Source organism: Rhinoraja longicauda, chromosome 5, assembly GCF_053455715.1.
Source record: "Rhinoraja longicauda isolate Sanriku21f chromosome 5, sRhiLon1.1, whole genome shotgun sequence".
Classification (NCBI taxonomy): domain Eukaryota; kingdom Metazoa; phylum Chordata; class Chondrichthyes; order Rajiformes; family Arhynchobatidae; genus Rhinoraja; species Rhinoraja longicauda.
This window is the reverse complement of record NC_135957.1, coordinates 6788229-6800629: the sequence shown is the minus strand read 5'-3', so window position 1 is coordinate 6800629 and position 12401 is coordinate 6788229. Positions and strand designations below refer to the sequence as shown.

General features: G+C 48.4%; 1 protein-coding gene across 7 annotated transcripts in view; it reads right to left on the bottom strand.

Annotated features, from left to right (window-relative positions):
* The window catches only part of LOC144593369 (mechanosensitive cation channel TMEM63B-like), a 179389-nt gene continuing 166988 nt past the window's right edge, over positions 1-12401 (bottom strand). For 6 of the 7 annotated variants that reach the window (XM_078398833.1, XM_078398831.1, XM_078398830.1 and 3 more), the window contains 3 exons: positions 10734-10793; positions 5276-5353; positions 1-2716 (listed from right to left, as the gene is read on the bottom strand). In XM_078398833.1, coding sequence (XP_078254959.1) covers positions 2564-2716; positions 5276-5353; positions 10734-10793 — 291 coding nt within the window. In that variant the 3' untranslated portion in view covers positions 1-2563. The remainder of the gene's footprint in view (positions 2717-5275; positions 5354-10733; positions 10794-12401) is intronic. The other variant, XM_078398835.1, reaches the window with a different exon arrangement.

Genomic DNA, 12401 nt, shown 5'->3' with positions numbered 1-12401 from the left:
AGTACAGGTGCAATGGGGAAAAGTAGTTTATTTCTCTCCCCAACCACCAACTTTCAAAATGCCCTGTTGGCCGTAGAGTAGTTACTACACATTCAAGACAGCAAACTTTGCCCGACAAATAATATTACCTTCTTTCAATTGTAATTGTAAGTTAGATTTCAAAAGGAGTGGATGTCCTGTGAAAAAGGAATGTTACATTCTCCATCATGATGAAGGGCACCCATACATCTTAAACACTGACAAGCGTTCACTTTCTCTCTCTGTCATCGGCTGAAGGAGAAATTAAGTTCTTAATAGCGACAGTAGAGACTTAAAAAAAACATTACCATATCAAATTGGGTGGTGCAACTTCTGGCTTGTTTGCAAGAATAGCGAAAATAATCGTGTTAGGGTCTTCAGTTGGAATGCTACTGCAGTCATTATAGAGAGGAAGACAACTATTCTGATTTGGACTTGAGATGCAATTGAATCATTACTATTGGTAATGGTGATTATGTGTTGGCAATCCTTTCATTATTAACAAGGGCATCCTCTACCTGCTGTGCCGTGCGGACAAACCTCGATCTGCAGTGATTCAATCTCGGTGGTAATGCTAGTTATGCTTTTTATCAGCTTCGTTGAGAGCTTCTGGACAATATTGCCATTCACACCCAGTGTGGGAGAGGCGCAAGGTTGGGCACAGCACAAAGCCATACTGGACCGTCAGTCTTTCAGTGATACAGCCGCGAGTTCAATGCGTGGTCATTCCCATGCATGCTTCAGCTAGCTCTCTCCAAAGCCAACGATTAAGAAATGTGGGCACGTGTACGTTTAATGCACAGTTATTCCAATTAATTCTTCAGATAGCTCCATCTGAAACCAATGATTAAAAAAAAATGCAACAGACAGGGATTTGGAAATCTTTGGTACATGGGGCTCTTTAGGGATGTTCAATAGTTTTACAATTTGAACACACACCAAAAGAGTATTAGACCTCTCTATTCTCCCAAAACATCACCAGCCTTTTGACCAGGCAATGCATTAGTGATGACTGTGCCCGACCCTTGATTAACAGAGTCCACTGGCCGTGGATAGAACCTCTAAGGAAGAGGGACGTCTAGCATGTGGAGGACTTCAGCTGGTGATGCTCAGAGCAAACACGGGCTTGGCCTCTACAGCAATCGTACGTGTAGACTGGGGCAATGCTGCCCGCTGCCTTTCAGCCCCTGCACCCCCATGTTTGTTCACCCCTCATCTCTACAATTGTTTCCCCAGGTACATTGGAAAACCTTGCAGAGCCTGAACCATGAACTTGCTGGATTTCCATTCCTTCACACAACCCACGTCACACAGATGATACCCAACACTGAGAACTCATTTACATTTGGCAGGGAGGTAGCAACAGAAGACTTTGGACCACTTATTTTTTTAATATAAACTAAGTTTAACCATGTACTTACAAATAATCTCACAAAGTTGACCTATTTATTTTTTAACATGATTTGAACAGGAAAAGTGCACTAATTGCTAATAATGATTCTCTTACACCTCAAAGGATTAAAAAAATACCAAAAGCCTTCCCTTCTGTTTTTCGATTTCTTTCTCTTGTGCACACAGGCAGGCACGCACAAGGGCGCGCACACACTCGGGCGCGCACACACACACACACACACGGGCGCACACACACACACACACGGGCGCGCACACACACAGAGGCACACACACACAGGCACCAACACACACACAGGAACACAGGCGCACACACACACACACACACAGGCATGCACACAAGCACAGGAACATAGACACACACAAGCACAGGCACGCACAGGAGTACGCACGCACGCAGGCACACTTACGCACACAGGCACACGCAAGCACACAGGCACACGCACGAACACGCACAGGCACGAACACGCAGGCACGAACACGCACAGGCACACACGCACAGGCACACACACGCACAGGCACATGCACAAACACGCACAGGCACACACGCACAGGCACACACACGCACAAAGGCACACACACACACACACAGGCACACACACACACACACACACGGGCACACACACGGGCGCGCACACACACGGGCGCGCACAGAGGCACACACACGCACACAGAGACACACACACACGCACGCATGGGGGCACACACGCACACAGAGACACACGCACGCACAGGCACACAGCAACAGTATATGTGTTTATGTAACCAGACTCGGTTGCTAAATTCCCACTCCAGTGGCCAAAGTATTTTCTTAGACTAATATTAGAGATGCAGCAACATTTCCAACCACTAACATACATGGACCTGGTGGCTAATGATTGGTCAGACAGATTAAAAAAACATGATTTTCTCCTTCCATGCCATTAATATTTCCAGTTCTGTTCCTCCCATCAGCAAAGCAAGTACAAGTTTAGCAATTTGCACTGCACTGCTATAACCTACAGAGTACCAAGGAGTAATAGTTACAGACGAGATTCACTGAGCCTGTGGTGCCCTGGTACCTGATCCTACCCTGTGCACTTATGTTTGTTTTTTTTCCCCCCAATTAAAAGAAAAAGCTCATCGTGATTTTCCACTAATGGTGAACCTCGTTTTCAATGAGACTGTCTTCGCAGGACTGGAACGCTGCTTCGCTGATCACCTCCTTGGCGTCCTTCTGCGAAGGTGGCTCCTCATCGTCTCCCGTGGGCTCCGTCTGAGGGTCCTGCAAGACTTGGGCGATGTACCGCTGCAGGCAGGAGAACGAGCAGGTTAGCGCCCAACCCCCACTTCGCGAGGCGCCCGTCCGACGCACGAAGGAAAGGCAGTCGGAGAGCCGATCCGCGCGGAAACCAGCCCGACATCCCACCTTGTCCAATGCCAACCAAGATGGCATTCTGGGCAGGTCCCATTTGCCTGCGTTTGGCCCAGTGCCCTGTAAACCCTTCCTATCCAAACACCCATCCATCCCAACCTGGACACCCTGCAAATCCCTACTGAAAGAGGTATTTACATGAAAGACACGTCAAGACTTTGAATTTGCATTAGGACAGGCACCACGAAATCAAGAGTGTTTGACTGTCATATATACCAAGAATGGAACAATGAAATTCTTACTGGCAACAGAATAGACGGCCTGTAAATGCAATACACAGAGATAATATATAATGATCTAATATTATATTACATATATTATTATATTATATCATATGATTATTATATAATATATAATATTAAAAATCCAATGAATTAATCCTGGTGCAAAAGAACCCAAAGTTCTTAGTGCAACCAAAGACAATCCACAGAGGTTCACAGGTGAAGTTAGAGTAGTGTTCAAGGGCCTGATGGTTGTTGGAAAGAAGCTGCTCTGGGACCTGGTGGTCAGTTTTCAGACTCCTGTACCTTCTTAGAGTCAGAGTCATACAAGCTATTTGGCCTAAACTTGCCCATGCCAACCAAAATGCCTCACCTACACAAGTCCTACCTGCCGGCGTTTGGCCCATATCCCCCAAAACCTTTCAGAGCCATGTACCTGGCCAAATGTCCTTTAAATGTTGCTACTGCACCTGCCTCAACTACTTTCTCCGGCAGGGATTATACCAGCAGGGGGAGGAAGCGAGACCCAAAGATTTTATCGCATGCCGCATTTATTTTAGTGACTGAAAATTGAATTTTCAGTCACTGAAATTCAAATATGAAGATCAAAAGTTTAGATTGGTTGAGAGATACAGTCTGGAAACAGACCCACACATTCCACACCGACCACCGATCCCCATACATTGGCATTATCCTGCAAATCAGGGCCAATTTACAATCTTTACCGAGGCCAATTAACCTACAAATCTGTACGTCTTTGGAGTGTGTGAGGAAACCGGAATACCCGGAGAGAACCCACACAGTCACAGGGAGAACGTACAAACACCGTATAGACAGCACCCATAGTCAGCATTGAACCCAGTCTCTGGCGCTGTGTGGCAGCAACTCGACCGCCTTAGTTCACTTAACTCCAGAAAATCCACTGGTCACTTGCTGGCATGTGGTGCTGGCAACTGCTGCGATTGTCACAACAGATGAGTATCAAAGGTCCCCCACCCAAAACGTCGCCCATCCACGTTCTCCAGAGATGCTTAGCGACCCGCTGGATTACTCCAGCATTTTGTTTAAAAAAAAATCAAAGCAATCTAATTTGCAAGGGAGCAGGAAGGATGTGGAATGACCGGGGTGGGACTAGTCTTTGATTATGTTGGCTGCTTTTCCGGGTCAGCGTGAAGTGGAGATGGAGTCTAGTCTGAGCAAGATTTGTCATTGTATCTTGGTACACATGATAACGATAAACTTGAACCTCAACTTTTCAATTCCAAAGGGTGTGTGAGGGGCAACATGTTAAGGCAGAGAGTGACAGAGGACGTAGTTGGGGCAGGTACAATAACAACATTTCAAAGACATTAGCAGTGAAGAAAGCGAATGGTATGTTGGCATTCATAGCAAGAGGATTTGAGTTTAGGAGCAGGGAGGTTCTGCTGCAGTTGTACAGGGCCTTGGTGAGACCGCACCTGGAGTATTGTGTGCAGTTTTGGTCTCCTAACCTGAGGAAAGACGTTCTTGCCTTAGAGGGAGTACAGAGAAGGTTCACCAGATTGATCCCTGGGATGGCGGGACTTTCATATGAAGAAAGATTGGATAGACTAGGCTTGTACTCGCTGGAATTTAGAAGACTGAGGGGGGATCTTATAGAATCATATAAAATTCTTAAGGGGTTGGAGAGGCTAGATGCGGGAAGATTGTTCCCGATGTTGGGGAAGTCCAGAACTAGGGATCACAGCTTAAGGATAAGGGGGAAGTCTTTTAGGACCGAGATGAGAAAACATTTCTTCACACAGAGAGTGGTGAGTCTCTGCCACAGAAGGTAGTTGAGGCCAGTTCATTGGCTATATTTAAGAGGGAGTTAGATGTGGCCCTTTTTGCTAAAGGGATCAGGGGGTATGGAGAGAAGGCAGGTACAGGCTACTGAGTTGGATGATCAGCCATGATCATATTGAATGGCGGTGCGTACAGGCTCGAAGGGCCGAATGGCCTACTCCTGCACCTATTTTCTATGTTTCTAACAGGTACATGGGTAGGAAAGGTTTACGAGGGTGCGGGTGAAATGCGAGTAAATGGACAGGCTGGCACGGAGGGCCAGTTTCTATGCCGTTTGACGCCACAGCTGAACTTGGTTGAGTCGGCAAAAATAGACTCACTGAAGGTGCCTGAGAAATGCAGCAGAGACGGGGGCAATCTCAGAGCAATGGATGAAAGGGACACTTACTGTGACTTTGGGTGGGGACGCAGTGCCTTCCCGAAGTCCGTTTGCTTCCACCGCTCCGTCCACCTCACTGCGGTCGATCTGTAAGTGAGACCAACACCCGTCAGATGTCTCTCTGTGAACCCACCCCAATACCAGAGCCAGCCCTCGTGGAAAGCCCGTCAGACCCAACAACAGGCTCGTTTGCTGAGCACGCAATTGAATGTCCTTTCACTTCGAAAGGAGATTCAACAGATGAGCCACAGATGTCCGAGTGCTCCCGTCTCCCACCTGCAGAGTGAATTCAGAGGAGAGTATTCCCAATTAGTTAAATGCAGAAAATGAAGTATGATTTGGTCAGAACGTATTATAACAAGGTGTTCACAGAGGTGGATGATTGATCATTGAATACATTCATGGTTGAGATTAATAAAGGAATCAAGTGATATCGAAAGTTCTCATGATCTTATTGAACTGCGATAATACACCGATCAGCCAAAACATTATGACCTGATAAGCCAAAACATTAATGACCACCTGCCTAATATACTGTTGGTCCTCCGTGTGCAGCCCCATACGCAGCAGGGTGCGATACACTGTGTATTGTGACACATTCATCCCATGACCACCATTAACATTTTCTGTGACTTGTGCCACAGTCGACCTTCTGTCGGTTCGGACCAGATGGGATAGCCTTCGTTGCCCTCGAGCATCGATGAGCCTTGGGCGCCCAACACCCTGTCTGTCGCCGGTTTGTGGTCTGTCCCTCCTCGGACCACTGTCGGTAGGTACTCACCACTGCTGACCGGGAGCACCCCACAAGCCTTGCCGTTTCACAGATGCTCTGAACCAGTCGTCTGGCCATAACAATTTGGCCCTTGTCAAAGTCGCTCAGGTCTTTACTCCTGCCCATTTCTCCTGCATCCAACACATCAACTTCAAGAACTGACTGTTCACTTGCTGCCTAATATATCCCACCCCTTGACAGGTGCCATTGTAACAAGATAATCAATGTTATTCATTTCACCTGTCGGTGGTCATAATGTTTTGGCTGATCGGTGTAAATTCAAGGGGCTGTGTGAACCACTTTCTTTTTCACGTTTTATTAATCTGGAAGAAGTATTTTGGCAACTTCGTTCAAAAGGGCTCCACTGGAGATTAGGAGTCTGCTTTTACCCATCGGTTTGTCAGAGTTTCAACAACAGTGCCAGGACACATTTATTTCCAATCCGCTGATCCTGATACACTTCCTGAAGTTATGTGGGCCTTGTGCTATTTACTATAACGGCATTTAAATGACACTTGGACAGGTCTGGTTTAGTTTAGATTTAGAGATACAGCGCAGAAACAGGCCCTTCGGCCCACCGAGTCCGCGCCGACCAGCGATCCCCGCACACTAACACTATCCTACACACACTAGGGACAATTTTCACACGTACACCAAGCCAATTAACCTGTAAACCTCTACGTTTTAGGAGTGCGGGGGGAAACCGAAGAACTCGGAGAAAACATGCGTGGTCGCGGGGAGAACGTACAAACAGGGAAGTGGGGATGCAGTGGGCTTGTATGGACCCAATAGGCCGAATAGCCCTCTCCTTACTCTTTGTTCTCCGGGCAGAACAAAGCCCAGAGTTACTGTGTTTAGTTTAGGCATTCAGCATGGAAACAGGCCCTTCGGCCCACTGTCCACGCCGACCAACAATCACTTATCAACACCAGTTCTATGCTATCCCACTTTCGCATCCACTCCCTACACACTAGGGGTCAATTTACAGAGGTGCCAATTAACCCACAAACCCTCACGTCTTTGGGAAGTGGGAGGAAACTGGAGCACCCGGAGGAAGCCCACGTGAAGAGGAAAAAAATAGTCAAGGCAAATGTGGGTCCCTTGAAGACAGAAGCAGGGGAATTTATTATGGGGAACAAAGAAATGGCAGACGAGTTAAACCGTTACTTTGGATCTGTCTTCACTGAGGAAGATACACACAATCTCCCAAATGTTCTAGGGGCTGGAGAACCTAGGGTGATGGAGGAACTGAAGGAAATCCACATTAGGCAGGAAATGGTTTTGGGTAGACTGATGGGACTGAAGGCTGATAAATCCCCAGGGCCTGATGGTCTGCATCCCAGAGTACTTAAGGAGGTGGCTCTAGAAATAGTGGAAGCATTGGAGATCATTTTTCAATGTTCTATAGATTCAGGATCAGTTCCTGTGGATTGGAGGATAGCAAATGTTATCCCACTTTTTAAGAAAGGAGGGAGAGAGAAAACGGGTAATTATAGACCAGTTAGTCTGACATCAGTGGTGGGGAAAATGCTGGAGTCAATTATAAAAGACGAAATTGCTGAGCATTTGGATAGCAGTAACGGGATCGTTCCGAGTCAGCATGGATTTACGAAGGGGAAATCATGCTTGACAAATCTACTGGAATTTTTTGAGGATGTAACTAGGAAAATTGACAAGGGAGAGTCAGTGGATGTGGTGTACCTCGACTTTCAGAAAGCCTTCGACAAGGTCCCACATAGGAGATTAGTGGGCAAAATTAAGGCACATGGTATTGGGGGTAGGGTACTGACATGGATAGAAAATTGGTTAACAGACAGAAAGCAAAGAGTGGGGATAAATGGGTCCCTTTCGGAATGGCAGGTAGTGACCAGTGGGGTACCGCAAGGTTCGGTGCTGGGACCCCAGCTATTTACGATATACATTAATGACTTAGACGGAGGGATTAAAAGTACCATTAGCAAATTTGCAGATGATACTAAGTTGGGGGGTAGTGTGAATTGTGAGGAAGATGCAATAAGGCTGCAGGGTGACCTGGACAGGTTGTGTGAGTGGGCGGATACATGGCAGATGCAGTTTAATGTAGATAAGTGTGAGGTTATTCACTTTGGAAGTAAGAATAGAAAGGCAGATTATTATCTGAATGGTGTCAAGTTAGGAGGAGGGGGAGTTCAACGAGATCTGGGTGTCCTAGTGCATCAGTCAATGAAAGGAAGCATGCAGGTTCAGCAGGCAGTGAAGAAAGCCAATGGAATGTTGGCCTTCTTAACAAGAGGAGTTGAGTATAGGAGCAAAGAGGTCCTTCTACAGTTGTACCGGGCCCTGGTGAGACCGCACCTGGAGTACTGTGTGCAGTTTTGGTCTCCAAATTTGAGGAAGGATATTCTTGCTATGGAGGGCGTGCAGCGTAGGTTCACTAGATTAATTCCCGGAATGGAGGGACTGTCGTATGTTGAAAGGCTGGAGCGATTGGGCTTGTATACACTGGAATTTAGAAGGATGAGGGGGGATCTTATTGAAACATATAAGATAATTAGGGGATTGGACACATTAGAGGCAGATAACATGTTCCCAATGTTGGGGGAGTCCAGAACAAGGGGCCACAGTTTGAGAATAAGGGGTAGGCCATTTAGAACGGAGATGAGGAAGAACTTTTTCAGTCAGAGGGTGGTGAAGGTGTGGAATTCTCTGCCTCAGAAGGCAGTGGAGGCCAGTTCGTTGGATGCTTTCAAGAGAGAGCTGGATAGAGCTCTTAAGGATAGCGGAGTGAGGGGGTATGGGGAGAAGGCAGGAACGGGGTACTGATTGATAGTGATCAGCCATGATCGCATTGAATGGCGGTGCTGGCTCGAAGGGCTGAATGGCCTACTCCTGCACCTATTGTCTATTGTCTATTGTCTATTGTCTATTGGTCACAGGGAGGACGTGCAAACTCCACACAGAGAGCACTCTGGGGTTGTGAGGTAGAGGCTCGACCAGCTGCTCCACTGTGGCCTGACAGGGTAAAGGTAGTTGATGAAGGTAGCTAAATGGAGATTTTTCCAGGGAACCCCTGCAACTGTGCTCCAACAAACATAGTTACCTTTGTTTGGGTCAGGTATGGCTGACCTATAAAGTCCAGTTGAAGACTTTGGTTAGTGGGGAGAGGGAGGGGGAGAGGGAGAGAGAGGGGGGGAGAGGGGGGAGAGGGAGGGAGGGAGAGAGAGGAGAGAGGGAGGGGAGAGAGGGAGGGGAGAGGGGAGAGGGGGAGGGGAGAGAGGGAGGGGGAGAGAGGGAGGGGAAAGAGGGGAGAGGGGGAGGGGAGAGAGGGAGGGGGAGAGAGGGAGGGGAGAGAGGGAGGGGAAAGAGGGAGAGAGGGGAGGGAGAGAGGGAGGGGAGAGAGGGAGGGGAGAGAGGGAGAGGGAGAGAGGGAGGGGAGAGAGGGAGGGGAGAGAGGGAGGGGAGAGAGGGAGGGGAGAGAGGGAGGGGAGAGAGGGAGGGGAGAGAGGGAGGGGAGAGAGGGAGGGGAGAGAGGGAGGGGAGAGAGGGAGGGGAGAGAGGGAGGGGAGAGAGGGAGGGGAGAGAGGGAGGGGAGAGAGGGAGGGGAGAGAGGGAGGGGAGAGAGGGAGGGGAGAGAGGGAGGGGAGAGAGGGAGGGGAGAGAGGGAGGGGAGAGAGGGAGGGGAGAGAGGGAGGGGAGAGAGGGAGGGGAGAGAGGGAGGGGAGAGAGGGAGGGGAGAGAGGGAGGGGAGAGAGGGAGGGGAGAGAGGGACAGAGAGAGCTAGCAATTTCCATTCACACCCATGCCTCAGTGAGGTTGGATCTGGTACTGCACCATTCTGAACCACAGCTTTGGGCAAGTGCTGACAAAGCTGGTGCTCGCCTATTTAACCACCATTTCTTGCGAATGGCAATGGACTGGGATCTAACTTAGTACTAGGTTGGCTATTGGACTCAATAAACCGAGTATGAAGTAGTGCAGGAAGGAACGGCAGATGCTGGTTTAAACCGAAGATAAGACACACAATGCTGGAGTAACTCAGCGGGACAGGCAGCATCTCTGGAGAGAAGGAACGGGTGACGTTTTCGGGTGGAGACTATGCCCGGAGTAGTGTGTCAGTCTAGAGTAAGGATGCAGAATCAGAGGTGAAACACAGCTGAGTAATGAGCATCTCCAGATAGAGGGAATGGGTAAAGATGTCTCGCGAAGTTACTCCAGCATTTTGCGTCTATCTTCACAGCTCGACGATCTTGCGCGCCATTTAACCAATGGTGCCTCGTTTTTTTTCCTTTGACTGGATAGCAGGCAAACAAAAACCAGAATCGGCCACGATCCCGCTGAATGGCGGAGCAGGCTCGAACGGCCTACTTTTGCTCTTATGTTCTGCGAGAAGGAAATAAATGTACCCTGGTTCCTTGGACTGGGTTGCCAGCGCTTCAGGTTGCACAGAGCTCCGTTAATCCGCACAGCCAAACTCAACTTAGTTTGTTGCCGTGATGACCTGATGATATTACAGAGGGCACAAATTGAGGAACTTTCTTTCCCACTGGCCACCTTGAATTCCTCGCCTGGAGAAGTGTGGAATGAAAGGACAGGAAAAAGGCCCAGCATGCAAAAATCGAGTCCAGGGTTCAAATCTGATTGTTACGTGTCACCGTGCTCTGCAAGAATGATTGGGGAAACATTAGTCAGGGTTAATTCCCCCATGGTGAGATTTACCAGAGTCCTGTAACAGGATTCGTCCTCTGCACTCATTGCATCTGCTGGAGTAGAGGTTTGCTGAAAATCAATGGGGGATGTCATTTTATTTGCAAGTGGAAACGAAAAGATCTCGCAAGGTTCATTAGCGATTTTAATGCCTCCTCCGTGAAAATAGCGTTGACTGATTCAATCCTTGCTCCAACGTTGCCTTCAGCGGTCTGAATAGACAATAGACAATAGGTGCAGGAGGAGAATTCCACAGCCTCACAACTCTCTGACAACTCTCTCCTGGGGAAAGGCACAAAGCAGACTGTTGTTCCCACTCCAATTGCCTTTACTCAACGGAAAGTTTTGGCTAAGGCTGGTTCTATCATCTACAGCCCTGCTAGGCTGAATGAAAATTGCTGGCGCTTGTGATCAGACACACTGGGGCATTGCAATGCGAGGCAGACACACAGATCAAGAAACGCATACCGACAAAAACGCATTTACTTTTGGAGGGAAGGAAGGAATAAGGTTTATTGGCAAAACGCAAAGTACTGGAGGAACTCAGCGGGACAGTCGGCATCTGGGGAGGGAAATGGGACGGGCGTTTGGAGTCCAGACAACCTCTTCAGAGTCTCAATCTGAAACGTCAACTGTCCAATGAGCCCAAAACATAGGAGGGTTAGGGAAGACTCGACGGAAGTATGTAAAATGATACGAGGCCAGAGATAGGTTCTGACTGTCTACCCTTTCTCCCAGAGTGGAAAGGTCCAACATTAGAGGGCACAGCTATAAAGTGAGAGGGGGAAAGTTTAGCGGAGATGTGCGGGGTAAGTTTTTATTATAGAGAGAGTGGTGGGGGACGCACTGTCAGGGATGATGATGGAAGCAGATAAGATAGTGGTGTTTATAAGGCTTTTGGATAGGCAGACTGAAGTGCAGAGAATACAGGGATGTGCATCACGTCCAGGCTAATGAGATCGGTGTAACTTGGCATCATGTTGGGCACAAAAACATTGTGGGCCGAGGGGCCTGTTCCTGTGCTGTACTGTGTTCTACGTTTATCTCTCCAATCCCTCCACAGATGCTGCCTGACCCACTGAGTTCCTCCAGCACTTTGTGTTTTGCTCAGGATTTCAGCGTATGCAGTCAGCCTCCGGTGTCCCCAGAAGATCTACGACTTGAGACCATGGAATCAAACGACCCCAGAACATACTGCAGTATACTCCCAAGAATAGACACAAAAGGCTGGAGTAACTCAGCGGGTCTGGCAGCATCTCGGGAGAGAAGGCAACGGGTGACGTTTCGGCTCAGATTGAAGAAGGGTCTCGACCCAAAACGTCACCCGTTCCTTCTCTCCCGAGATGCTGCCTGACCCGCTGAGTTACTCCAGCCTTTTGTGTCTACCTTCGATTTAAACCAGCATCTGCAGTTTTTTTTCCCTTACTCCCCAGAATAGCCAGGGAGTTGACAATTGTTTAGGTTAGAGTGTTCTTGATCCATGTGCTGAGGCCTTGAACTTTACTGACTGACCATGGCAGGGGGGGACAGTCATGTTCAAGTGGTCTCGGTGCAAAAACAGCTCCCCTGAAGACGGTGCTCACAAGTACACGAGCAGGTAATGCTTCGTGAAGCCCAATCGCTTACAAGTCCTCTGTAACTTAGGGCGGCACGGTGGCGCAGCGGTAGAGTTGCTGCTTT